Source organism: Prinia subflava, chromosome 1, assembly GCF_021018805.1.
Source record: "Prinia subflava isolate CZ2003 ecotype Zambia chromosome 1, Cam_Psub_1.2, whole genome shotgun sequence".
In the NCBI taxonomy this organism is placed as follows: Eukaryota; Metazoa; Chordata; class Aves; order Passeriformes; family Cisticolidae; genus Prinia; species Prinia subflava.
The window spans coordinates 108,373,833-108,400,612 of NC_086247.1; the positions used below are offsets into that span (position 1 = coordinate 108,373,833).

A 26,780-nucleotide genomic window follows, 5' to 3' on the forward strand; every position below is an offset into this window, starting at 1 on the left:
AGTGACATTTTCAAATAGATCAGCTTGCTCCAACCCTCCTCTGTCTGTGAATGTTCCCAGGGATGGGGCATCCACCACTTCTCTGGGCAATTCAGCGTTTCACCACTAACATTACAAAACATTTCTTCCTAATATCGTCTGAATCTGCCCTAGTGGTTTAAAATCATTATCCCTTGTCCGGTTAAAAAGTGTGGCCCCAACTTTAAGCTCCCTTTAAGCACTGAAGCTCGGAGATGCTTTGGCAGGCAAGGGCCCCTTCCCCCGCTAACATCTCCGAGGGGGAGAGGGGAACTTGGTGACCGACTACTCAACCCCCTTTCGGAGAGCGTAAATGATGTCGGGAATGGGCAGGGAAAAGCGCTTAGGGCAGGAATCGCACCTCTGTGCCAAGGACCCACACCCCCGGCGCCCCGCCGAGCCGGCTCCGCCCCGCCCCGCCGCGCCGGGGCCGGGCGGAGGCAGCGCCCGGGCGGGGCCGAGGCGGAGGAAGAGGCGGGATCCCACCTGCCCGGCCCGGCCCGGCCCGGCCCTCCAGGTGCGAGGTGGAGCAGGAAGCGGCGGCGGCGCCGGAGGGGACCCGCGCCCGCCTCGGCGCCGGGCCCATGCGGGGAGATGGCGGCGGGCCGGGCGCTGGCCGCGCTGCTGGCCGCGCTGCTGGCCGCGCTGCTGGCCGCCTCGGCCCAGCGGGAAGGTAGGGACAGGGACAGGGACGGGCCGGCTGCCCCCGCCCTCGGCGCGGTTCCCCCTACCCCGGCTCGGCTCCCATCGCCCCCCCGGGCTCAGCTGCCCATCCGCTCCCGGCGCCCCTCAGGGGCTCCCGGCCCGCGGGACCCGGCTGGGCGCGGCGGAGCCCGGGTCGCTTCAGCTGGGGCAGCGCCGGAGAGCGGGAGCCTGGGGACTCGCCTTCACCCCGTGCGCTGCTGTGATTGAATGACTGCTAGTTATTTAAAAGGAGTGGTGGGATGCGACCGCATCCGTAGTGTTTGTGCGGTGGGGCATTTCAGTTTCAGCACTTCTAGTCAGAACGCTCCCTTTTCTTTCTCTTTGAAAATGCTAACAAGAAAATTTATTTGATCTTTACATCCTCTATAGCTGGAGTATTGTTATGCAAGTAACTTCACAAAGTCCTTTTCCCTGGATGCCAGAGGGACAGCTGAATTCTCTGGAAAGAGCAGAAGCTCCATGGGCTGTGTTCTGTGTGGGATCGTGCTGTTGCCCGAGTTTTTCAGAAGAGAGTGATATTATTTATATAGAGCAATGGGTGAACCCACTCTAGATGTGGGGAAATGGAATGGCTTATATGCCCAGCTGAGTCAGATGGTTTAATGCTCACTACCAGCTCTACATCTCTTGAAATCCCTGGATACTTGTTGAAATCCCATGTATCTTACCCTGTGTGCGACCCCAAAAGAATTCCAGTTATGAACACAGGGACAGTTTGTGGTGTTTTCCTCAATTTCCAAAGCTGCTTGATTGCAAAAAATGTCCATCCTCAAGTCTAAACAGTCTGTTTCAGTGCTATCACTAGTCCTTTTAAAGGCTCTTGAAGTATGAGTATTTTGAACATTTTTTATGTTCGAAATAGCTGATGAGTTATTTGAAGTGACTGTAAATTACCTAAACAGTCGGATGTGAAATTTGTGCCTTTTTAATATTTCTGTTATCTTTAACTGCACTGGTTCTGCTGAAGTGGAGTTCAGGCCATTATTATCATGAACAATACATGCAAAATGTTTCCTTTGAAATTGGGCAGCCCTGAGGTCTAAGTTTCAAGCTGTGTAGTCTTTTAAATGAAATATTTGCATTTAATGTATTGCCTCTGAGTTGCGTGAATAACAGCAATTTGCCTCTCTAAGCCTCTTCAAAGGTAAAAGAAAGGATATAATGCTGTTTAATAACTGTGTTTTGTTTTCAGGGTAAACAAATATTTAAAACCTTAGATGGGTCAGCACTAGAAGCAGAGGAGGTAGACTGTCCAAGGATCTTATCTTAATCCAGAGGAATGTGGGAGAAAGAGCTCCCCAACATCTCTGGTGTTGCCCGTTGGCAAATCTTGAAGTTGCTCTTTAGAGCAAAGTTAGTAACAGTGAAGCTGCACACAACACCGCGGGTAGACCCGGTGGTTTGTTGCCACTGACGGTGGCACCTCTTCCTACCTCCTTCAGTCCCTTCCTTTCCAACTGCTTCTGCCTGCTGGTCTGTCTTCTGCACAGGCACCACCACTCCTGTATGCCAGCTCCTCTGTCATCCTCTCAGACTCTCTAATGTGGTGCCTTCCTCCTCTCTGAGATCCCCCAGTCCCCAAAAAAGAGGTGGCTCAGTGTCAGCTACCCTTGCGGGCTGAAGGTTGTGATGGTGTGAGCGGGGCATGAGGCAGAGGGGAGTGGTGCCTTCCCGGGTTTGTTGGCACGTGAGATCTCGTGTGTCCTTCCTTCCAGTGGGAGCTGCTGTTGTTATTGCACAACCAAAACTGTTGGAACATTTCCCCGAGCAAAGGTTTGTCCCGAAAGCCCGAAACAGCCCAGGTTAAGATTTTCCTCTGCACACCTATGTAGCTGGTAATTTTTAAGGAGTTGCTGTTGCGCTGGTGCGGGCGTTGGTACTGCCCCCGCTGTTGCTGTGTTTTGGCTGTCTCCCTTTCCTTGGCTGCAGCTTCCTCCCTTTCAGCAAGGCCAGGTTTAGGCTGGGTGTGCACTTGGGGTGTGTGTGAGGCACACGTGGCTCTTCATGGGGAGTGCTGATGTTCTGGTGGGATGGCTACACATTTTGGTGTGCCTGTCTCTAAAGCTGTCTCTTGTCATCCTTGGCGAAGTTCTTTCTCCTCTCACCCCCCTGCTCCACCCTTTCCCAGCAGGTACAGTTTTACAGCGGTTTTCCTCTAGGAAGGTGTAGGTTGAGAGTGGCTGGTCACATTGTCCTCAGAGAAGCTTGAGGGTTTTCTCGAGATGCAACTTTATGCGAAAAGTAAATTATCAAATGAAAGATTGGTTCTAACTTATAGCTGGAAAATTACAGAAAGAAGTATTTGGTGTGTTGGCTGCACACGGATGTGGGAGTGTGAACAGAGTATTGCATATCTGACCTTTGTAAATGTGTTTTCCAACTAGAAACAAATTTCTTTGAGGCACTAATAATGAAGTTAATTGGGTTAGGTTCTATGCTGTCTATGAAACATAAACGTTTCAGGTTTAAAGTATCCTTATGAGTGTGATAAAATCTGCATATGTATTCTGGGCCTTGTCTTTAAAATGTCGTTGTTATAATAAGTGCGTTTAGAGATAGTGCCGTGTTGATTCTTGCTCTACCCTCCAGTTATCTTTTTCTTGGCAACTGACTGATTTGAGTCACACATCAGTCTTAATGTGTAAGGCTGCTTCATTTAATAAAATAAAACCCCCCAAGCTGTTAGCAGGGTCATTCTGCTGCTCTGACAGAATATAAATAACTGCCCTGTTTGTTCTCCTCTGAAACTCAGTGGAAACTGGATTATTTCAATTCTGAATCACCATTTCATTCGATTGAGACCTCTGCTTTTAAGACCACAACCAACATATATGTGTTGTAAGCTGGTTTTTTTTTTTTGCTTGCCTCATGCCATTATCAGTCTGGAATGCTAACTTTTTACTCTCTAGAAACTAATGTGTTTATAGTAAATTATTCATAGTGTGTCTCAGTTCTCGTACTACTACCTTAAATTCTCCACCTAAGGGTAAGAAAATACCCTTCTTTTTTTCCTTTTTTTTTTTTTTCTTTTTTTTTTTTTCTTTTTACAATTCCAGAACATAGTGTGTTTGTGATGTTTGTTTTTAAGAGATGAGCCTTGTCTGTGCATGTTTTTCATTCGTCTATAAGTCTGAAGGGATGTAGAGGTGATGGGAAAGCTGGAGTGAGTGTGTGAGGTGGTGGGAACATGAAAATATTTGAGGATTGATACACTGAGCTGAATTTATTGTCCATAGCAGCGCAAATAACCACCAATTTGAGTGCCCCCCCACTAGATAACTTACTTATCCTCAGTAAGGTTATTGTCTCTGGAGTTGTGTGAATGAAGTTCCTCCAAGAGCTGTACTCTTGGTCCTGGGCTTACTCATACAGAAAACTGGCAGCACCAAAAAGTAGCAGCCACTTGTCTACAAAGTGGCCCAGGAGAGAAGAAAGGGGATGTGATGAGCCAGCTTCTTAACCTGGCTCCTTGGGTGGCTGGTGAGTTTTTTTGTGCCTGAGGTTGTCATTTGATGTGGTGGCTCATCAGCCAAAAAATATTTAGGGGAAAGCATGCTGAAAAGGATTATTTGTTGGCACTGATTCAAGGCAAAGGACTAGTCAAGGGAGAAACAAGGTGAGAGGACTGGAGGCTGATGAATCTCATGTCCAGAGTATCACCATGGACCTGGGACATGGAGGAAGTTATTTGTTGTTAACTAGAAGGTTGTCCTCTCATTTTTATTACAAATCTGTGTCTTGTCCTGATATACTGCAATGAGAGTTTCTAGACAGAAATCAGGGCCTGCTCTGTGAAATAAGGGAAGAACCTTTCCCCAGCCAGATATCAGATATCATTTGGGTCAGTTGTGCTCAGGCTTGTTAATTGCTTATATGAATTATCTTATCTACAAAAATTTTTGGAATTGAAAAAAAAAAGTAGGAGAAAAGCTACTAAAAATAATCTGACTTCTTGAAATATGTAATAACAGCAGCAGTATTTTCACAAATAAATGTTGCTGGAGTTCAGTTTATTAATGTAGCCCTTATCACCCAGCCTAATTGATGTTTATACTGGTATATATTAAATGAAAAGCTTTGTGATCCACAACTGCCAAACACTATCCAGTCTTAGGCCGAGGCTGAACAACTTTGCACTTAGTGCATTCCAGAAATATTTCAAATTGGGAATAGCGTGAGGAACCATCCTGTGCTGAGAGCAAAGTCAAGATACTTTTGGCTTTACCTGTGTTGACTAAAGCTGTGGGTGACAAGGGCATGGTGTGTTTGCAGATTAGTGTAGATGATGGCTGAATAGCTCCTTTCTTCACCAGTTTCTTGGTTTTGATCCCATTCTCATTTGCTTTTTGTAACTGCTGATGGCGGAACATGACCTATTTCAGGTCCTGGGCAGAAGAGCAGTGGATGAGTGTGGAGTTGTAGCCCTTCGTGTTGTGGCTGGGGTGGGATCAGTGGTGGTGCTGGGTTATTCCTGGGGCTGTGGGGGAAGCTGGGTGCTGCTCACCACTGCCATGAGTGGAATGTGCCTCTGAGCTGATCTGAGCTGACCAGCAGTTCTCGTACAGGAGCAAAGTCCTCCTGTTCTCTTCTGGGTGCTCGCTGGAGCTCTCCCTTTGGATGTTTTCTGGTCTTGGTGTCCTTGCATGAGCTCCTAGAAAGACTCAGCTGCAGCAAAGCATGTATTAGCTAGAGAATATGGGGAAAACAGCCTTGGATGCCAGTTTTGATCTAAATGAGCCCTTTTTTGGATTACTCTTGTAAGCTTCTGTTAAAATACGTTTTAAAATCTGCACCTTTAATAATTTCTGTAATTTATAAACCTTTGCCTGACTGGGGGCAAGACTAAAGATATCACTTTAACAAAGCACTTCCAGCAGTTTCTGGAGCAACATCCAACTCTCTGATGCTGCTCAGGTGTTTCTGTCACTCTGGAGAGGACAACACACCCACTTGTTGTAACCAAACCATTACCAGTTCCTGAAGAGCAGCTGCTTTCTTTTGGTGCTCTCTCAGTAGGATTCAGCCAATAGAGCCAGGCTACCATTCCTTGATTTGTGAACTTCTCGAACCTCTTGCAGATGCTACCATACAGTTTCTCCTTGCTTCACATCTGCTTGTTCCACAAGGAAGGGACGTGGGCTGGGCTGCACTTAGTAAATTGTTGGCTGCTGGCTTTTACGTCAGAGCAACATCTTGAGTTTCTGTATTGGCTAGTGACAGAGGTGAAGGTTTGCTGCATTCAGCTGAGCCTGCCTGGTGTGGATAGTGCTGATAGGACCTCCTGGAAGACTTTCAGGAAGACCTCCAGCTGAAGAATTGTGCCATGGTGTCTAGCTGACATGCATTTCAAGTATGTTTGCAAGATCTAGTCTGCCTCTGAGTGCCCGGGCTGCCATTACTATGGAAAAAGAGTTTGGTTTTTTGTTTGTTTGTTTTTTTCTATCTCCTGTACTGGGGATAAAGTCTCTACTTTGCCTGTTCCATTGGACACCTTTTAACAACCATCCATAAGGGTGCCATGGGGCAGCCTGCTTTGAGTTGTGCCTTTTGATTTCTTGGGGAACAAAGTGAGTGTGGTTACTTGATGTCAGATCAAACTGTTATTATTTTGGGAGGTAGGATAATGCTGGCATTTTTGAGTTGCCCCTGGATTTTCAGAGTCCCTGGCTGTGCAACAGAGGAGAGAGCAAGCTTTGATGAGTGGAGAGAGGTGATCTGGAGTTCCTCAGAAGTGACAGACTAAGAGCTGACAGCAAGATGTTTGGCATGGGAGGGATCCCTGATTGTGAAATGTGCTTTTACACCTTTGTTAACCACAGCCAAGACTGAAGAGCTGTTCAGACATGCTCTGAGATGTTGTCCTCTTGCTGGCTTAAATCAAGGTAGGGATAAAAACAATGCAAGCAAACACCCCTTTGATCAAGGGAGGCTCCTGCAGGGACCTGTGTGGTGTCAATGTTCCTCCAGCCAGCGTGACATTTTCTCCTCAAGCTGTGCAGACCCATGTGTCGAACATTTTATACATTGTATGCTGATGGTCACCTCATATACAGGGCTTGTAAGCTCTCCGTCTCACCTCTGCAGAAGCAACAACACTTCAGATCTGTAAGATAACAATGAGAAAAAGGCAGCTGAGAGTTAACAGTGTCTCTTTCCCACTTGTGGTGAAAAAAGTTTCTTCTAAAATTAAATCTATTACATGAGTTGACTGTCTTAATTATCTTCCGAAAAGGTTCTAGAGAAAGTAGTGTAAGTACAGAAATGTGTAATTGTTGGGGGGGGTTGGGGGTGGTTCAGTTATTTTATATCTGAAGGTACTTTATTCCTGTTAGGTATTACAAATCTATGATCTACAAATTAATAACTTTTGAGTGAGCAACCTTGTTGGCCTGGGGTGCTGACAGATCTCCTCTGGTGAACTGTGCAGGAATGGCTTGTAACATCACTATGCCAGAAGTGTCTGCCCTTTCTCCCTGATGAGGAGGGAGATTTGTGATGTCTCGCCTGCTTTGCATCCCCATCCTGGCTATCAGTTCAAACAATCAGTGAAGACGAGGGGGCTGTTCTGTGATGGCTGAGGAATGGGTATTCTCCCCCAGGTGCCTTCTGCTGAGGTGTGGTTACCATGGCATAATAGCAATTGGCAGCATCTGTCTCTAAGAGTTTACAAGCTTTGCAGATTTTACCACTGTAATTTTCAGGGTGATTCCCTGAAAGTAATCCTTTCACAAAATGTGGACCTTATATCCCAGGCAAGTGTGATGGGTGGAAGACACCTCCAAATACAAGGAGATAATCGTGTAATGTAGAGTGTAGATAACATTTAAATGAAGAAGAGTTGGCTGTAGTTTGTGATGGTGCTTATGATCTCTCTTTTGCTGCTCACAGCACTGTTCAGGAGGTGAGAGGGTCCCTGACTAACTTTGCTAAGGGCTTGAAGACTGTGAAAGCAGTCACCTGGATTATATTGGAGGTGAGACTGGGGGAGTGGATGATGCTTGGGCAATTGGGTGCTGCAGTTGAACTGGAGAGTTGGACTCAGATTGTCAAAGATGTTAGTAAGACAGGTGCAAAAGAACTGAGTTGGCAAAGCAGGGAGATGTTTACTCTTTCAAAGATTCCTTGATTTGTTTTTGGCCTATTTGAGTGAACTGTGCAGTGAATTGTACTGGAGGTGATACACTGAGTGCCACTTAGTTATTGTGTTATACCCCTTGCTTCCCGCTCCTTGCCATGCCTCTTGCAGCAGATTGTGTGTGGTGGAATAACCTCAGCAGGCTATGAGTGTGCCTGCAGGTCAGCATCCCTGCAAGGGCTCAGAAGAGCCTGCCAAGCTGTAGAGGCAAACTGCATCCCTATGCTGTCCTTGTCCTGGTCTGGTGGCAGGATACACTGCAGGGAACCTGTTCTCTGGAGAAGCATGTTGGTTGTGTGGGTTCAGATCCCCCTGGGGCAGAACAGGGGTTTGGATACAGGTATTTCATAATCAGAGCAAGTTGCTGCCACTTGTCTTGTGCAGCAGCCTGGCTCCTCCAGCCCATGAACGGTGGCTGAGTCAGCCCCATCCAACTGGGTTTCGGTAAAAATGGCTGTCATGGAACAAGCCTGTGATTTAACTGGAATGAGCAAGCCAACAGTTCTTGCACATAATTCTGGGATAAATTAACATCGGGGATTTCGTTGTAGGTTTTATTTTCTTGGTCTGTCTGGGGCTTTTTCGGTTGTTTGAATCCATCCAGTTGTGTGGAACAATCCATAGATCCTTATGGGTAAATTACTGCAATAAAATGCAGCTGTCAAGCCAAAACTTGTTGGACTCTGTTCTAGCTCCTGCTTTGTGTAGCAAGGCACTTTACATAGCGATAAAAATTGCTGTTCTGCCAAGTTCTCTGCTTGTGTATACGCACACACTCTCCGTGTGAGTGCTACTGCCCTGACTATTTGCCAGCTGTCTTCTACCTTGCACTCCCTCTTGTACAGGAAAACTGTCCTTTTGACATTTAGATATGCATGTTAAAATTACTATGAGATTGTCAGATGCAAACACAGTAAATCAATTCAGGCTCAACTCTCTGGAGTGCTTGAACTTGTGTTTTACGCTATGCAGTTTGCTTCTAACCCAATGGGAGAGCTCTAAGCACTAACATTAAAGTTTGGAAATATACTGTTAAGAGAAAGCTGTGTTTGTGCAGAGAGAAGCATTACTCTAGTAACAGAGGGATGCTGTGATGAGACAACTCTCATGAAGGCACATTCTGAAATGAAGATGAGCAGTAGAAAAATAGTTGTGGAAGGGAGGGTATAGATTGAGATTAGGGCAGTTGATGAAATATCCAAGGGAGGCCACAAAACTGTAATTGTTTAGAGTAAAAAAGAATAGGGTGAGGTCGGCTGTCTGCATCAGCTATGAACCAGCTCAGGACTGGAGGCTTTGCCTGTAACATCTTCTGGCTGAACGATTTCATTGTTGTATAGACAGAGACGAGATCCAGCTTGGCAGTGCTTCCTCATGTTGGTTTGGATATCCTGTGTGTCATCCCTGTGCAGCAGCAATAAGGCGTGGAAATTGCTTCTTTTCAGGAAACGTGCCCAGTTACTGGTAGTCCTAATAAAAAGGCATGCAGTGGGAGTCACAGACAAAGACAGATTAGTGTGAGTCATGAGGAGGCTCTCTTGTGTTTATAAAAACTCTCCAATAAAGGTGCTCTTTCAGTAGTCTCTCTATCATGCTGTTCATGTGTGGCTGTAGTTTGGGGAATTTTAGCCATTTGTTCATTTATTTTTAGTGACTTTGGGATCACTGCATATACTTTCCACATGGTTCTTCAATTCCACTTTTCCTATTAGATTTGATAGTCTAATGCAGCTTAGCACATCCTTAGCAGCTGGCTGCTGTTGGCACTACAGCACCACACTTTTATTTCTTGGCCAAAATTATTATCGGTGGGCTTTCATCTGTGCAAGCTGTTTGTTTATGCACTGAAGGTGTATGTTCTCATGTGGGCTTCTAGCAGGCAACTTTGCTGCCTAATTTGGTGTAGATCTGCATCTTTCTTGCCTGCTGCTGTGATGATATATTGATCACTGAAAACATTTCTGTGATTTTGGGCAGGTCCTATTTAGGGAAGCTGAAGAATGGGATAAATCTATGCTGGAAAATGATATTGAGCTGACAGATATTTGATATTTTTGCAGAGAGATCAAATGAAGAATGATTATATGGTCATGAAGTCAGCAAGAGGAGGAGGAAGGAGGAAAGAAAAGCCCAGGCAGCAGAATTTGGGTCTTTGAGGGCTGGGGAAGATTATACTTTGTTTTGACTCTTGTAGGAATGCTTTGCTTATTTCAAAATGTTGAGAATTACTGTTCTTTTGTTTCAGCTCAGGGTGTGTATTTGTTTTGATTTAAAACGAGTCACGTGCTTAAGGCTATGCTTAAATTTAATCCTCGTGACTTAAAACTAGAGCCATGTGCCAGCATGTGGAGGAGGAGTGCTGGCTGTTGGTGGTCCTGGTCTCTGTCCTGCCAGGTTGGTCATGTAGCTGTGCTGTCCCAGGGATGGGGAAAGGAACAGTGATAACTGTTTGACCAGGGAGAAACAGACTTTTCAGTAATACTTATAAACTTAAGAGTATGACAATTACTACGTGCAAGAAAGAAATTTCTTCTGTGCGTAGTTACTAATTACTTGGTTTATGTTATTAGCACTTCCTGTCTGGATGACTTAAATATCAGAAAAATGATGACCAACATGGTCAAAGGTACTTTGTGAACTAAGTGTTGTAAATAAAAACAAGAGAACCCAAAAAGAGGTATGGAAAATAGAACTCTGGGCTAGGTTGGAAATAGTTGTTTCATTTTCTCTTCTGGAGACTGCTTCCTCCTGAAGAATGAGGAAGGGCAGCACTGACTGCTTGCTTGGCTTTACTCTCTTCTTCTCCCCACCCCATGGACTTTGCCCCTGCAGTTGTCCCCTGTGTGCTTGGAAGGTCATTGTACAGGCCGGTCCCAGGCTACACCATCATCTTTTTTACTTCCTCAGGAAAATCCACATTGAAAACCCCTGCAAAAACACTTCTAAGGCAGAAACACAGACATAAGGTGTGTGAGCAGAATGCAGTGTAGGCTCTCAGGTCAGAGAACTGTCCCATCACTTAGACGGTGTGGGAAAGTTGCTCAGTGACCAGGTACTCCCTAATGGTATTTGAGGGTTGGTAAACTTGTGGTTAAAAATATGTGCTGCAATTTGGTAAGCCTTGTTGTTTGAGATTTTCATTTAAAACCTTAGATCCTGAAGACAAATAGGTAAGGCAGTTTCAAGGACTTGCTAAGTCTTTTGACTCTAGGATTGTGTAGAAAAGCTAGAAAGGCTGCAAAAAGGCTTAAGACCAACAAAATTTAGATAAACACTTGATGGGGTGTGTCTTTGAGTATCTTATTCTGCCCTACCCCCCCCCCAGCAATGGGATTTTGATGCCTGGCAAACCTGGAGCTGCAGTGGCAGGGGCTGACCATGCTGACTGCTCAGTCCCCAGGGCCTTTGCAAAGCATTGCAGTGAAAGTCAGGCCCTGCAAAACTGTGAGATTCCTGTAAAAACTAGGAGGTTTTTAAATCTCTCTTCAGCAGAACAGGTGGTTTCTGTGTGAAATTGAGTCACTTATGCAATAAGCTGCTTTCAGCAGCTGCCGTGACTGGAGTTTTGAGCTGGGTGGGTATGTTTGTGGAGGGTCCCTGGTGTGCTTGTGTGCTGTTAGAGGGCTCTGCTGATCAAGGGCTCCCATGGTGTGTTCAGCCCCGCTCCCCAAAGCCCCACGAGGGGAGCCCCTGCATGTCTGGGCTCTGGCCAGCATCATGATCACCCCTGCACCAGCAGCAGCTGGTGTGGACCAGACTGGTGCTCGAGGGATGCTGAGCAGTTGGACAGAGCCTGGGGCATCCAGCAGATGTGTGTGAGCCAGCTGTTCTCCCACACCTTCCTGCCATGCTGCCTGGTAATTGGAATGGCTTCAGGGGCTCCCTCAGGATGCTGCTCTGCTGGGTTCACCAGTAAATCTTTTTTCATTGAGGTTAATGAGCAGGAGGATTCCCAACCTGCCATATGGGCAGAGATGTGTCATGCAGCCCTGTGAGCTGTCCCACTCAAGGCAGAGACGTTTTTGAACTGAACTTGGGGTACTTTTATTTCTAGATCTCTTGCTATTTTTTATATGGATGATTTTTTTCTCATATACCCTAAAAGCACAAGTGTTGTGGACACTGTAATTCTGTCTTCCATACACTGAAATAAGGAATGGAGAACAATGAAAACAAGCAGCAGAAAACTTACTGTCTGTCATGTACTCAGATTTTCACCTGGGGCTGGGATATGGTTGACTTCTGCAAACCTGATGTATTTCAGCCAGGACTGGCCTCAATATTTGCTAAGCATCCAACTGAAGTTAATAATAGTCATCTTGAATGTTCAGTCAGTACTCTCTGGTGTCTTACATTGTGTTTATATTTTTAGAAGATAGTCAGGTCTGAGTCATTTTTTTTTTTATAAAGTACTACCCATATAATAAAAGATTATTCAACAAACAGTTTGTTCAGTGGCTCCAGTATTTCCTGTGAGAGCTGTTCCTGCATCTGGCAGTACTTGAGGATCGGTTGAAATCTGTAAAGTATTTCCCAAAAGCTGTGAATCAATGATGGTCGTGTCAGAGATGGAGAGGAGGTGTCCCAGCACACACAGTCTGCTTCAGGCCACAGATGGTGCTGGTGAGGGGCACTGCACAGACATCCTGTACCTTCAGGGAATGAGTGGTGGAGAGTGGGAGAGGGCCATGACTGCACCTAAAAATATCTGTTGGTATGTGCTTTTGGTTTTGCTGGAATACCTCATGTGGCCTGCAGTAATTGTTGAGGTATACCCAGAAATTCATCTGTTACCATTGTCTGTGATTAAAGTCGAAGCTCATTTTTTGTCTGGCTGCTGAATAAACTTCCTGAATTGAGTCATGACTTGATGGGTCCCTGCACAAATGAACCTTTTTTTTTTTTTTTTTTTTTTTTTTTTGGTGATAGCAAACTGAAAACAAAAATCAGGAGAACAAAAATTTGAAAGGAATTGCTGAGCTACTTTTAAAATGTGAAATAAATGACACTGGTGAGGGTAAATTGGAGCAGAACTGATTCTGCACAAATTCCCTGTATACCTCTCCTGGGCACATGCAGCAAGCATATTTCTATGTTGTCTGTGCTGGAAGAGAGGAGGCATTTTCTATTGGCACAACACCAGAGGCTCCTGAGAAGTGGATGCCAGTATTCCTTCGGACACTGTGGCATCCATGGGGCTGTGTGGAGAGCCTGGTGTTATTCATACATGCTAATAACAAAACACTTGTATTCTATATATTTTTTCTTTCTTAGCTTCCTTTACAATCTCTCTTCATAAAGCGGACAACACCACAGTTATGATAAAACCGAGACCCGGTCTTTCACCAAGCTGTCGAATCCGCATGAAAAATGTCATCTGGTCTGAACTCAAGATAAAGCCTGGGGAGAATGTGACTTTTACTTTCACCTGTAGTGCTCCAGAGAAGTATTTCATCACAGAAATTCAGAAAAATATTGGTAAGATAGAGATTTTTAATTTTTCCCCAGTGGTAATTTTCCTCTGGTAAAACTACGTGCTTTTTTCCCTGCTGCTGTATTAAGCATAACACATGCCATAATCCTTAGGTAAGAAGAAATCTTTGAGTGCTGATAAATAACCTTGAATGGCTGCTACTACTATGCAAGCTGAGGAAGTCTGTATTGCATCTGGCAGAATTAATGTTGACTTGGCTGTATTGGAAACAGCTAGAAGGCAGTTTGCTGCATCAGTTCCTTGCCGCCTTTTCTTTTCCCACAATTTATAAACCCATCAAAGAATCTTCTTGTTCCTGTCAAAAGCCTCTGAATACTTATAATAATATATTATGTATTTGATGAACAGCTTGGTTGTGTCTATAAGGATGACAGAAACATTGAAGACCTGCACATGTTTCTTTATCTTTAATGAATGTTATTGAAGTCAAGAAACTGTAAATTCAGAAGTGTAACTAAAGCTGCTTCTGCTTTGAATGTTATCCCTGGTGTATGTACTCTTTAATGGCATGAACATGTGCTACTTCTCAACTAGATCCCAGACTTCATTGGGTATTCAGTCTTTAGAAACGTCTTCATTATTTTGGGGGTGATGTTCAAGGATAAGTCTCTTCATGTTTTGGAATTTTATTCATACGATTCATGCAGATAGTAACACTCAATGTATCTCATATATTTGCAAGACACACTTGATGTTTCTTCTTTTAAGTCGAAGCCTAGATGTAGATTAAAGTATACTAATTTTGAGTGTCAATCAATTGTTTGGATTTTTCAGATAAAAGTTTCCTGGGTTCCCTCCAGAATCCTGCAGTGGCAGTTGTTGTTGTTCATCTGGGCACCAAGGGAACAAAAATACAGTTCATGGCAAGCAGTAAAAAATTTAAAGATGAATGATTTGCCAGGAACTCTCTGGATGAAATGGGATAAAATGGTTTCTCTAGATCTGTGATTTCCAGCTCTCTTCACACTGCATTTCTCCCTTTTGCCCATTCAGACTTTGCCCTATTCACTAAATACCTTCTAAATTCTTCAGCAAACAAGGCGGAATACTAGGGACAATGGATCCCTCCCATTACTCAGCCTGACTAAAGCAGGTTTATCCTGTCTATTCTGTGGGCTGGGAGTCCTGTTTGGAGACAACCTGTGACCATGTTACAGGAGTGTCTTTTAGTGCACGAAGAGGAAAAGATGAGTGCAACCTAAAAAATGTGATAATAGCAAGGAAGGGAAAGTATCAAACTCCCCATTTAATGGATGCTTTCAGAGTCTATCACAGCTCTTCTCTCTCTGCATTTAGACTGTGTGTCAGGCCCATGTCCCTTTGGAGAGGTTCATCTGTACCCGCCGGGGCTACCTCGCCTTAACAGGACTTACATCTGGGACGTGAAAGCAAGTACAAAAGCTGGACTTGAACTAAAATTTTCTACCTCGTGGCTAAGACAGATTGAACCAGGAGAGACATGCCCAGACTCCATTAGCTACAATATCAACAGCTGTATTGATAAGGCCACGGTCAACATTGGCACCTTCTGCAGGAATGGCTCCGTGTCTCGTGTCAAGTTGCTGGGAGGAGTTGTCATGTCCCTGCACCTCCCGTGGCACTCACCTCTCACCACCTCAGGCTTCAACATAGCCAACAGGGCTTCCATAAAACGTGAGTACAGACTAGTGCAACTGCCTCCTGCACATTGCAGCAGAATCTGTTTCAGCCTTTCTTCATGGCTAATCTTCCAGTTTTGGTGCTGCCATCCCTAACTCCCTTCCACTTCGTCTTCTCTGGAAACTATTGTTGTATGATTTTAGTTTGATTAGATGGTGCTCTTCTGGAGTCAAAGAATCCTAGTTTGGTTGATTGCTAATTATGGAAACTGTTCTATCACTGGTTTTGGTGTACATTAATAATTTTAAATCTCTTTCAACTTCCTAAAACTTAAACATACCTGCTTTCTTGTTTTTGTACATTCAGCTGGGTGAGACTAGGTAGTATGATTAGAATGAGCCAGAGTATTTTTTGCTGGTTGCAGTGAGTAGCTGGGCTTGTTTATTTTTTAAAAAAAGTTTCTTTAACTTCTGGAGCCTCAAACCAATGCCTCTCTTCAGGACAGGAATGTGGGAAAACGTGAAGCAATGCCTGGAAGGCACAGGAGGCTGGATAAATACATTTATCTGTTTCAACCTGCACAATAACATAAACTGTTGTGTAATAATCCTCCTAAAATACCTGGAATATTATACAAAAATCAGTGGGTTACTTTGTGATCTAATGACAAATCTTGCTTTGTACTTCAATTTGAGTTGTTGCTATCAGTTATAAAAGAAAGCTGGTCCAGGTTTCAGCTTGAGTGTTGACATGAGTGTTATGTAATTCCTGGCACTCCTCACAGCTGCACATCATCACTGGAGTCTTAGAGTGGGACCATAATCTCTGTGTACCCAACTTCACACTGCCAAGAGTCATCCAAGGATAAAGTGTCTTACGCAGCCTGCATAGTTCACATTTGTGCTTTATTATGTGTATTTGAGGCTCTTTGCTGGTGTGCTTTTGTTAAATTTAGGAGGTTTTGTAAAGAGAGCTACATGGTGCTATAGAAGCTTGCATCTTTTGTTTCCCAAAACCCAGTGAAGCAGAAGCAGTTATCAGGTTGTGTGTTTGCTCTTGCAAAGCCAAATGTAGAAGTAGGAATTGTTGCCTTTGTCAATAATTAAGGCTTGTCTGTCCATGTGCTTGAAAGGTTAACCTGCTAAACTGCAAGTGCAGTATTAATACATTCCTTATCTTTTCTGTAATTGAAGACATACGAATCAACTCAAGTATATGTCTTTTTCTGAATGTTTTGTAATAACCTAAACTGTAGCTGGAGTGGGTGATCTCACTGTCAAAATAAAGACTCTGTTTCTGGGGTGCTAGATATGCCCGTGTGTCTTCAGTAACTGGAACTTGTTTTATATGTTGTGTTTCCCTCGCTGTTTTAGGGCTATGCATCATCGAATCCATTTTGAAGGGAGAGTCTTCAATCACCCTGATGTCCCCTAACTACCCGCTGGGCTTTCCAGAAGACGAGCTCATGACGTGGCAGTTTGTGATCCCTCCCAACATGAGAGCAAGCGTGTTCTTCCACAACTACAGCCTCTCCAACTGTGAAAGGAAGGAGGAGAGGGTGGAGTACTACATCCCCGGCTCCCCCAGCAACCCGGAGGTGTTCAAGCTGAGCGACAGCCAGCCTGCCAATATTGCTGGCAGTTTCAACATGTCCCTGCAGGGCTGTGATCAGGATGCCCAGAACCCGGGCATTCTTCGCCTGCTCTTCCAAGTTGTCGTTCAGCACCCGCAGGTTGATGAGAGTAAGTAGCTGCCTGCCCCTTCTCTTGCTTACAGATGTCTGGACTGAGCACCACGAGGGAGAGAAAGACTCTTTTTGTTATTTCCCTTGAACTTTGGTCCCTCTGTGAGTTGAAGGAGGTTGCCAAGCAATGCTAAGGCCTGTTTTATTGCCCAGAGTACCACTGGCCACCAGTACAGCAAGGGGAGCAGCAATACTGAAATCTGCAGTTTGCAATGGAGTGTTTAGTGCTGCTGTATGTTTTACACCCTAACTTATAAATGGAGACTCCTTTCCCTGTCTGGCACCTGAATCATGTAATTGAAAAATGCCTTTAACAGTTTTGCTTTCAGACATGAGACTCAACATTTTAAAGGTCATTCTTATAGCGTGAACCCATTTTTTTGTTCCCTACATGAGCAGTTGCACTTAAGGTGGAACCCGCTGTCACAGTAGGTAGCAAGATCTGTAGCATTAACTGGTGAAATGAGAGACATAAAATTGCCTCTGTATTGCTAATGGCATCAATATGCATCTTCCCCTCCTTTCTTTGAGTTTTGTTTTGCTTCCTAGAGGAGTTTAAACATCAGCAAGTGTGAAGAAGTCACATTAAACATAAAAGTTGTCAGTAAAATATTCCACTAATAATATCCCCTACATATTTGGATATTCCTTACATTTCTTTCTCTATACTGAGAAATTTTTGTTGTTGTTTTCTAGCCCCAGTTCAGATTGGTTTAGCACAATGACTTGTAATACCAGAGTGCTTCTCTAAAAAAAGAAATAAAAAGCCTGTCTAGGTAATGAGCCATGGGGGTAGTGATTTAGCCTCTGACTTCACAGCTCTGACCTCAGTTCAGGGTGGAAGTTAATAATCAAGGTGCACTCACTGCAGAAGAGCAGGTGGAGGAAAGTCCACACTTGACTGCCGCTGTGTCAGGAGCTACTTAGAGGCTTTCTAAGTAGTCTTAGAGAATAAGGTTTGAATGGCTTGTGCCCTGAAGTCACATATCCAGAAAGGATCTGTAGCATCTCACGGTTACAATTCTTTGTTCTTTGTCTGTCTAGCCTGGCTCCATTTATGAACAGCCAATCCTCACAGAATTGTTGTTAACAAAATTGTGTTTGCTAACATTTATTATGTGTTGCATCTTGGAAGCTAAACAGAATGAAAACATTATATTCAGTTAATCAACTTTATCTCCCTTCTTCTTTGGAAAGCAAAAAGAATTTTATTGTATTTATGGCCAGTAGACAAGATGATAATCACATAAAAAATTAAAAACAGGTTGTCATTCTGTGAATGAAATGCAAGTAATAAACTACTTGGATTTAAGAGACAACAGTGGTTTCTCTAGGGATTTTGTAGGATTTCATGATTGATTTTGTAGTTATATAAGTTCCATCAAAGATTGAAATTCAGCCCTCAGGTTGCCATCTGCAACATTGCTCTTATTAAAAATGCATTGGTATCTGCATATTCTCAAAGCTTCTCAAACATTTGGGTATTCCACAGCTGTCTGTGGTGCTTGTCATTAAATAAGAAGAAAATATATCACTTTCCGGTCACAATAGCTTCTTGAACTAACTCTTCCTGTGTTTAGCTGCTGCAAGAGAAAACATTCTGAAAAATTATAACCTTGCGGTGGGAGTCCTAGGTTACGTGCTAGGTTATGCTAATGACTTGGATAATTCCATTTGACCACTTGTCTTTTTGTCTGCCTGATTTCCCACACAGGAGGAAGCTATTTTATTCACCTTTGTGTGTGACTTTGGGATCCATAGCTCAAGCTAAAACCAGAAAATGAAGAATAGTAATAGAGTATGTGTGTATATAGGTACACTATTTTTCCTGCCTGTCCTTGGTAGAATCATTGAATGGTTTGGGTTGGAAAGAACCTTAAAGATCATCCAGTTCCGAACTGCCCTGCCTTGGGCAGGGACACTAGGCTGGCTTGCTTTCTTTGAAATCAGAGAGAGGTGCCTTTTAACAGCACCAGGATGATGCGTGGATCCAAAATCCATTTTTCCACATGACAGTCAATCTTGATGAACTACACTTGCATTTTTTTCTCTTTCTTTCTGTTTTCTTATTCCAGATGTTCCAAGTAATTGCTGTAACAGCTGCTCATATAATGGAGTGAGAAGAGGTGAACAAGTTCTGCTTCACACTGTGCTTCTTGCCTGTAATTGCTCTGCGGTGTTTTTCGTTGCAGATGTCACCCATTTGGTGGACCTAAGCAAGGAGAAGAACATGACTGTGACAATACACTCGGAAGGGTGGCCCAGCCACACCCCCCTCATGTCAGAACCCATATGCCTGATCTGCAAGGATCCTCGCGCCTGCGACCGTGCCTTGACTTTAACCTCTGGTGCTGTCTACAGGATCTCCTTTCTGTGCAAGGACTTGTCCCGCCTGAGGATCACGGCTGAGAAAGGCATAGGTGCGACAAAAGTGGCTTAATGCTCTTCCTTAGGGAATGCTTCTGCGTGTTTTTCCCCAGGGGTCAGCCAAACCTGCTCCCTTGCCTTGGCTTTAAATGGATGGAGGTTGGAAACTAGCTGTTGGCCAGCTGGGAGATGGGTGCAGTGAATCTGGAGGTGACCTTATTCAGTGCATCGTTCTACCTTTAAGAATAGAAACTGCGTAGCTGTTCCTAGAAGGGAAGAGATAGAAGTCACCTAAGTGACTGCAAATTGTGGAAACAGAGCCAGAGAGCCATAAATCTGCCCAGGAAAATGCAGGACCAAGGTTGCCATCAGGAGTGCATCTTGTTCTGCATGCATGTCTGCCCTTGATGCAGGATTTTCCTAAATGCTTTCAACTACAGGTAGATAAGAGATTTAAAGTACCTTGACTACTCTGCAGCAGTGTCCCAGTCAGCAGGTATATCTTGAGTGAGGGCCTTTGAATATGTTTCAGTTGGTTTCTTTGGTGTCTTGCACCTGTTAAGGAAAGCTCTTTAAATACAAACAATACACATTTGGATAAAGGTTACTAAGAGGAATATTTTCTTAGGTAGATGCTTATCTTGGTCTGTAATGCAAACCTGAAAGTACTTTGCGTGTGTCCAGGTATTTCCTCTGCAAGAAATACCCAACCCTTGGGATTTTATTTTTGTTTTTGCAGGCTGTATGGATATTCGTTGGTGTCAGAGGAAGATCTATTCCCTTTCAGTGCCTAAGGCTATTACCCAATTGCCAATTCGACTGCATAAGTTTATTTGGAAGCTCTTGGCTACTGATCTGATCAATGTAGAAATTATGTCTCCATCCTTGAAACTTCAGCAACACGTCCCAGAGCAGAGGTGCAACACGAGCTACAGTTACAGCATTGTCAGTGCCACCCCAGAGACACAGCTGAATGTTGGTGTATTCTGTCCTGGTGGATCTATTGAAAAGATTCAGATGAGGAATAATATCACCATATCCTTAAAAACATTTGGTAAAGGATTCATCAATGAATCTATCCCTCAGGATCTGAAAATGTCTTTTGTGCCACATATTAAAGGTAAGGTAGTGGGTTTTGTACTACTTCGTTGTACAGTGATAGATCTCTTAATAGGCTTATTAAAGCACATATGGATAAACAGAAATCAAGAGTTAAATCCTTTAGCAATGGCTCTAGGACTAGAATCAGTCTTTATCTGAACCAGTTTATTTTGGGAAGGGAGAAGGAGCTTTGTATTCCAGGTAGTGGATAGTTGGTTGTGGCAAATTCTGCAGGTATGTCTGTGTTTGTTGTGATAACACTGATGTGGAAAAGGACGATAATTATCAAAACTACCTTTTCTTTTCTTCTTTCCCTTTGCTCCAGATGAGTGCACGTTCACTGTGAGTCCAAAACCAAGAGCGAAAGTTTACCTGCAGACTCCCAACTGGCCTTACGGTTTGCCTCCTTATGTTTCCGTATCCTGGTTCATCACGGTGCCCAGCAAGCAGACTGCCCGCCTGGGCTTCTCCAAGGACCGCATGGGCATTGCCTGTGACACGGGCCGTGCCTACATCAACATCAAGGAGGAGACCCCGGGGGTGGAGGAGATCGTGCGCCGCGAGGACGAGCCCCTGCCCCAGCCCCGAAATATGCACCACAACTTCTGGGTGAACGTCTCCAACTGCAGACCCGTGGATAAGACACATCTGACCTTGCAGTTCTGGGTGACTCTTGCTGACAAGCAGATAGGTGAGCCCTGTAAGGTTGTGGTGGCTTGTTTTCTGCTTGTTTCCTTGCTTTCCCTTGGGGTGGTGGGAAGTTGGATGTGGGCAGTTTGTGATATTCCAGCCTTTGAAAATGTCTGTCCCTCAAAAACTTCCAAAAGTTTCAGCTGGGTACTTCTAGGAGCTGGGGAGGAAGGAGGGCTTTCAATCTGGTATGGTTTTTTGGAGGGCGGGAGGTGTGTTTCTGGGTTTTATTTCATTAACACAAGAAATGGCAAGGATGGAGGTAGTAAGACTACATTGCATTTTAAAAAAATGAATTTAGCTTTTTTAATTGGAGATGACAGACAGAATGTATAATAAGATCAAGTGATGTTTTTCCCTTCCAGGGTCACAGACCTAGTGAACAGCTTGGGATTTGATTATGCAAACTTATTCATCCAAGTAGTCCACACTTCATGTTAGCAGTTCAATTAGTCTCAGTGTTCACATGAGCAAGAAATCCTCCCTAGGACAGGTCTGACCCTTTAATGGAGATTGGGCCCTGACTGCTAGCAGCAAATTCTGTGTTCTTGTTCTCTTTCATCTCCCTGAAACATAAACAGGTTTTAAAAAAATATGAGGGGGCATTTTTAAGGTAGGCTTTGCTTATGTAAATTTGCTTCACATTTGCAATTTCTAATTTTTTGATTTCTTTTTTTTCTTTTTTAAAAGATGTATACTTCTTTTAAAACATGCAGCATTTTTCTTTGCTCATGCATGGACTTTCCTAATTAATTTTATGACTCCTAGAAAACCCCAGGTCAACACTACCTGTGTATTTCAGAGGCAGGCATGGTTTTGAGGGGAAGCTGTGGAAATGTCACTATTTCTTCTCTTTCTCTGTTTCTTTCTGTGCTTTCATCTTTTCCTTGCCTATTCAGCCAGAGACGTGTGAGGTGCTGTGGGTAAGTTTAGCAGTGTCAAAAACTCTTGGAGGTGGGTGGGTTGGTTGGGTTTCCACTGCCAGCAGCAGGAGTTTGCTGTTGCTTGGCCTCCAATCTCTTGGAAATGGCCCGTGGCAAGCATGGCTTAGGAACTCCTGCTCTGCTGGCAACTGCTATGCTTAAAAGCTTTTGAAGGGGTTCAAACTCAGATTTTAGGAGAAAGCTGGATGTTCCTTTTTTTGCACAGTGTCCTTAAATGTCCTTATCTGTTTGCAGACCTTGGAATCATACTTGCTCTGGTGGCTGGGGCTGGAGTTCTCACAGCGATTGGACTGACCGTGTTCTGTGTTAAGAAGAAGTAAGTTCAAAATTCAGCATGTGTCACTTAGCAGTTCTTGGGAGAGCTGCTCAGCCCTCTGTTTCATGTGCTGATATCCTTTGAACCAGGGTCTAAAGCATGAGGAAGGCATGGTGGAAGTAGCATGACCCCAGTAATGCTTCTTTACTCTAAACTGACTAACTTCAAGAGCAGAGCAGCATTCCTGGAGTCACATTACTTCACCCTGCAGAGCACTGCTTACCATGGCATTCAGTGCAGGCTCCTGGATGTACTGTAAGTCAGGTGTTGGTTGGACCTCCTCAGCAGTCCCTGCAACATGAAATCCCAATGAATGTGGCTGTTGCATGCATGACTCCACTCAAGTCTTTGTTCAAACAAGCTGTGAGCTGATGCAGATATACTCACAGCTTTCTTTCATCCACACAGCCTGCAGCAACTTCTGGAGTTTGCACATAAGTGGGAGCAATTTTCTGTGAGATGAGCCCTTGGGGGGAGAACTGGGTTGTGCAAAGCTTACATGCATGGCATTACTCATACGAGCAGAGTCTGAAGTCATTGATAGCCTGGGCTTTCTGCTACATGTATGCTCAGTGTGTCATGGTGGTTGTGTCCTGAAGCTGTAGAGCTGGAATTAATCTATGCAATAGGGTGACTAGTGTGGTTAGGAGCACATTTTCCTGCCACATAGGAAAAACTTTACAAATACAGGCTTAAAAGTCTTCAGTTAAACCTTTGTTCTTTCCGATTTGGGGACAATAAGTCAGGAAAGCATAATTAAGAAAAATTCATTTGACTTCCATTTTGACCCACTACCTTGTCTTCAGTACCAGCCTTGTTTTTATGGGGATCTAATGGTCTCTGGGTCTTATTCATGCCAGTGGATGTTGTGGGACTTGGTCCAATGCACAGCCAGGACCCCAGTGCTTGGGAGACCATTGGAGTTAATCTTGCAAACTTCAGGGTCAGCAGAGCAGGGTGACCAAAGACTGTGAAGTTGTTTTCTGCTCTGTTAAAAAAGAATGTCTAGTCTCAAGAGTTATTTCTCCCCAAATTGCAAGTAAAACCTTTAATCCAGGTGGGCTGCGTGACGCTGTGTGGTTGGGATGAGTGAGCAGAAGCTGTTGTTACTGAGTTCCAACACACCAGACGCGTTGTTCTTGACCTGTTGACAATTTCACCTCCGTAACAGGAAGAAGAAAACCCAGAATCCCATGGTGGGAGTGTACAATGCTAACGTGAATACCCAGATGCCCAGGAAAAAAGGCTTATTCGGAAAAGGGAGGCAAAACAATGAGTCTCATGTCTATGCAGTTATTGATGATGCTGTGGTCTATGGACACTTGCTGAAGGAGTCCAACGGCTCAGTCGCTCCAGAGGTCGATGTGTACCGGCCTTTTGATGGACCCGTGGGTAGCTTGCCGCCTTCTCCACCTCCATTCTCCTTCAGAAAAGACATTAAACGCCCTTCTGACACTGAGGAGGAACCTCTGCCCCTGACAGACACGGACCAGGACACTTACACGTTTGCTCATCAGAAATCGGGGCAGCCAGAGGACAATGGAGATGTAAACACAAAGGATAAGGGAGATACGAGTGTGCCCTTGCTGGAAAATAAGGAACAGGATGATTTACCGGAGTGATTTGATGCCAGGTTTCTGTGGGAACACAGGTGTAAGGACAGTGACCTAGGAGCAAAACATGCTGAAGAGGAGTGTTATTTTTAAATATGTTTTTATGTTGTTTTGTTTCCTGTGTGTGTTTTCAGTTGGTTTTTTGTCCCTTTTTTTTAACTTCAGCTGTTGATAGCTTTCAGTTTTAAAGTGAACACCTAGCAAACTCAGTGGTGGTCAGGTAACTACAGGACTGGTTGTGAAACAAGTGCCAAAGGTGTTCTTCTGCTTTTTACTGTAAGGGTGTCAGGAAAGTTAATTCCTAACCACCAGCTTAAAACTGGCCCCTGATAGTGGGGAGAGTGTTCTGTGCAGTGTTTCCTCCTCTCACAAGCCATTATTTGTCTGAGTGTTGGTTGGTGACTCCTAGAAGATGCAGACTGCATCACTGTCTCAGGGCAGCTCCAGGTTGCACATGCTCAGGCAACCTGCTAATATCTGACCACAGGTGGGGACACTGCCCTTTCCATCACTTGCAGCTTGAAAATCCATCAGATTTAGCATGCCAATGGCTATGTGAGTGTAGTCAAAGACCATGTATGCTGCCTGGAAGAACTCCGTGCCTGTAAATCAGTGTGATCATTTGAGCTCTTCTTCAGAAGATAAGTTACGGATTTTCTCTGATTTTTGACTGATGTTATACTTGGATTGCACCATGTGAGCTTACACCGAAGACTTTTATTTGCTCTTTGACAAAAACAGTTTCAAAAGTCTAAACCAATTTGTGGTTCTGTTCAGGTGCCTGTGACATTCACATTTTACTAATACCTTGCACTTTTGGTTCAAGTGGGAGTAAGGATTCAATAAAGAAATAATGATGTGGTCATTCAGCTGTTTACCAGTGCTTTTCACTTCACCTGTTACTAAGGTTTAAAATACAGGGTAAAGAAAATTGTTTACAGCAGCTGATCTCTCAGAAATGCAGAGAATGAATCCATAAGAAAAGCCTAGATGTTTTAAATTTTTTTGAGTGTATCAGTCTGAATTTTGAATTTTGCTGAGGTCAGTTCTTGACCTCTGGCAGAACTTACACTTTAGTTGTCCAGCTGCCCCTGAAGGATATCTCTTGAAATCAGGTCTCATTCTAAGTGCTATAGTTAGCATGCCCCTCAATTTCTGTGCCTTTCACAACACGAGGGTCAGATTCCTTGTGGGAATGAACTTGCCTTTTACATACAAGCATCCGCCTTGTCCAGGTGTGCAGTTTACTGAAGATGTTTGTAATTTTGTGTGCAGCACTAGAGTCAATGACTGGAGAGTTTCTCTCCCAAATACCTTACCATGACTGTGGCCTAGTGATACACAGAGGTGACATGAAACTTTTAGATGAGTGTTGCATGCAATGATGCCGAACATATAATAATATTTAAAATTAAAATGCCTTTGTTAGAAACCTTACTGTTTGCTTAATCCACATAATCCATTTTACTTAATCCACATTAAATGAAAATGTGGATTTCTTCCTGTGTTAGCTACGCTGGCATTGCTCATTGACCATTTGGTCAAGTGTGTGTATTTAACAGTGTGTTAATGCTGCTTGCACCACTGCACAATTCAGTATAAAGTCATACCTGACACAGTTTTCTGTAGCATATATCAAAACACATGCCAGCTATAAGTGCCATTAATTGTTTCAGGTATCTTTCTGCTCATTTTTATCACTTTCAATACAGAAATGTATATTCCTAGATCTCTGGCTACTCACTGGGATCACATATTTCAAAGTGTACTGGATCTTTTTGATGTCATTTGACAACTTAAAAAGATTTCTGCAATACTGCTATCAGTTTTTCTCAGGTAACTGAATTGCCAAAAACGTTTTTTATCAGAGTAGTCCAGTTCTGTGCTTGTCTGGTCAGTGTTCCTCACTTCTGTTTTATTGAATAGTCTGTAAAAGAAATTCAAGGCTTTTTCATCCCTCTTGCTCAACTTCTGCAGTTCCTTAGATGAAATTTTTAGTTCATGTTCCTTGTAACCAACATAAGGAAAACATAATGGAGGTTGGGCTTTTGTTCACAGCCTCTTGATCCTTAAGAATGTGATTCTTGTCGACTGATACTTTTATGTGTTTTATTTGAACTCAGCTTTTCATGTGGCAATATAAACCTTAGTTAACAGATGTCCCCAGTCTAAGGTTGACTTCCAGTGTGCTTATTTGGTGTGTTTAAAGAAAGAGTTCAGGCACAGATTTCATTTTTTTTATTAAGTAAATAAATTATAATGCTACTGCCAACTGGAGTAACTAATATATCTTCTTTTTTGTGTGTGTGTGTGTGAATTCAGGCTGAAGAATTTGAGTATTTTGTCTGCCTGTTGGTAGCTATGCCATCACCCTGGACAACAGGAAGGGGTTCCTAGGGAACCTGGTTTCCTGGGATAATAAACTGCTCTCTGTGCCTGTCCTTAACTCTTGCATAGCCGGTGATATGCTGTTAATGACTGTTTTTAAAGGCATATGTTCAGATCACTGAGGAGAAGGGCTGTAAAATAATATGTAGATTTCATATAAAAATAAACAGTTCAGCAACTTCTCAGTGGGGTCGAGATGTTTGTAATTTATTCATGCCCAACAGACACATACAATTGAATTCAAAATTAATTTCTTTTCAGGGATAATACCACATTTTATGAACAGTCCATCAGCCCAGTAGTGACCCTTATGGAAATGTGTGAAGCCCATTTTGTTCTAAATATAAGCTCATGGAATCAGTACATACTGATTGCTCTTTTGGATTATTTATTTATTCATTTATTTATTTTTAATTTATTTAGGGGCAAGTTTAACACACACAGAAAATGATGTTTGAAATCCTTACTACTGAGGGTCCCAGTAATTGCTGGGGATGGATTAAGCCTAATCCTAGGTTTAATAAATGAGCTCTCCTCTTGGAAGGTTTGGGAAATGTGGCAAGGATCATCCAGTCCCTAGGCCGTCTCCAAAACTGTCACTTAATGCAAATGTAGGTGATGTAAATGCAAGAGTTTATCATTTGGTTTTTCACTGCAATTGTGCCA

The 26,780-nt window shown here is 43.6% G+C and overlaps 1 protein-coding gene across 1 annotated transcript; it reads left to right on the top strand.

Moving 5' to 3' along the window:
* Window positions 1–454: 454 nt before the first annotated feature.
* CDCP1 (CUB domain containing protein 1) lies at window positions 455–26,296 on the top strand. Its single transcript, XM_063407009.1, has 9 exons — window positions 455–691; window positions 13,133–13,336; window positions 14,649–15,005; window positions 16,325–16,693; window positions 18,888–19,115; window positions 19,802–20,182; window positions 20,489–20,854; window positions 22,032–22,113; window positions 23,285–26,296. Exons 1-9 carry the CDS (start codon window positions 613–615, stop codon window positions 23,733–23,735), a joined length of 2,517 nt encoding a protein of 838 aa, XP_063263079.1. The 5' UTR covers window positions 455–612; the 3' UTR covers window positions 23,736–26,296.
* Window positions 26,297–26,780: the final 484 nt, after the last annotated feature.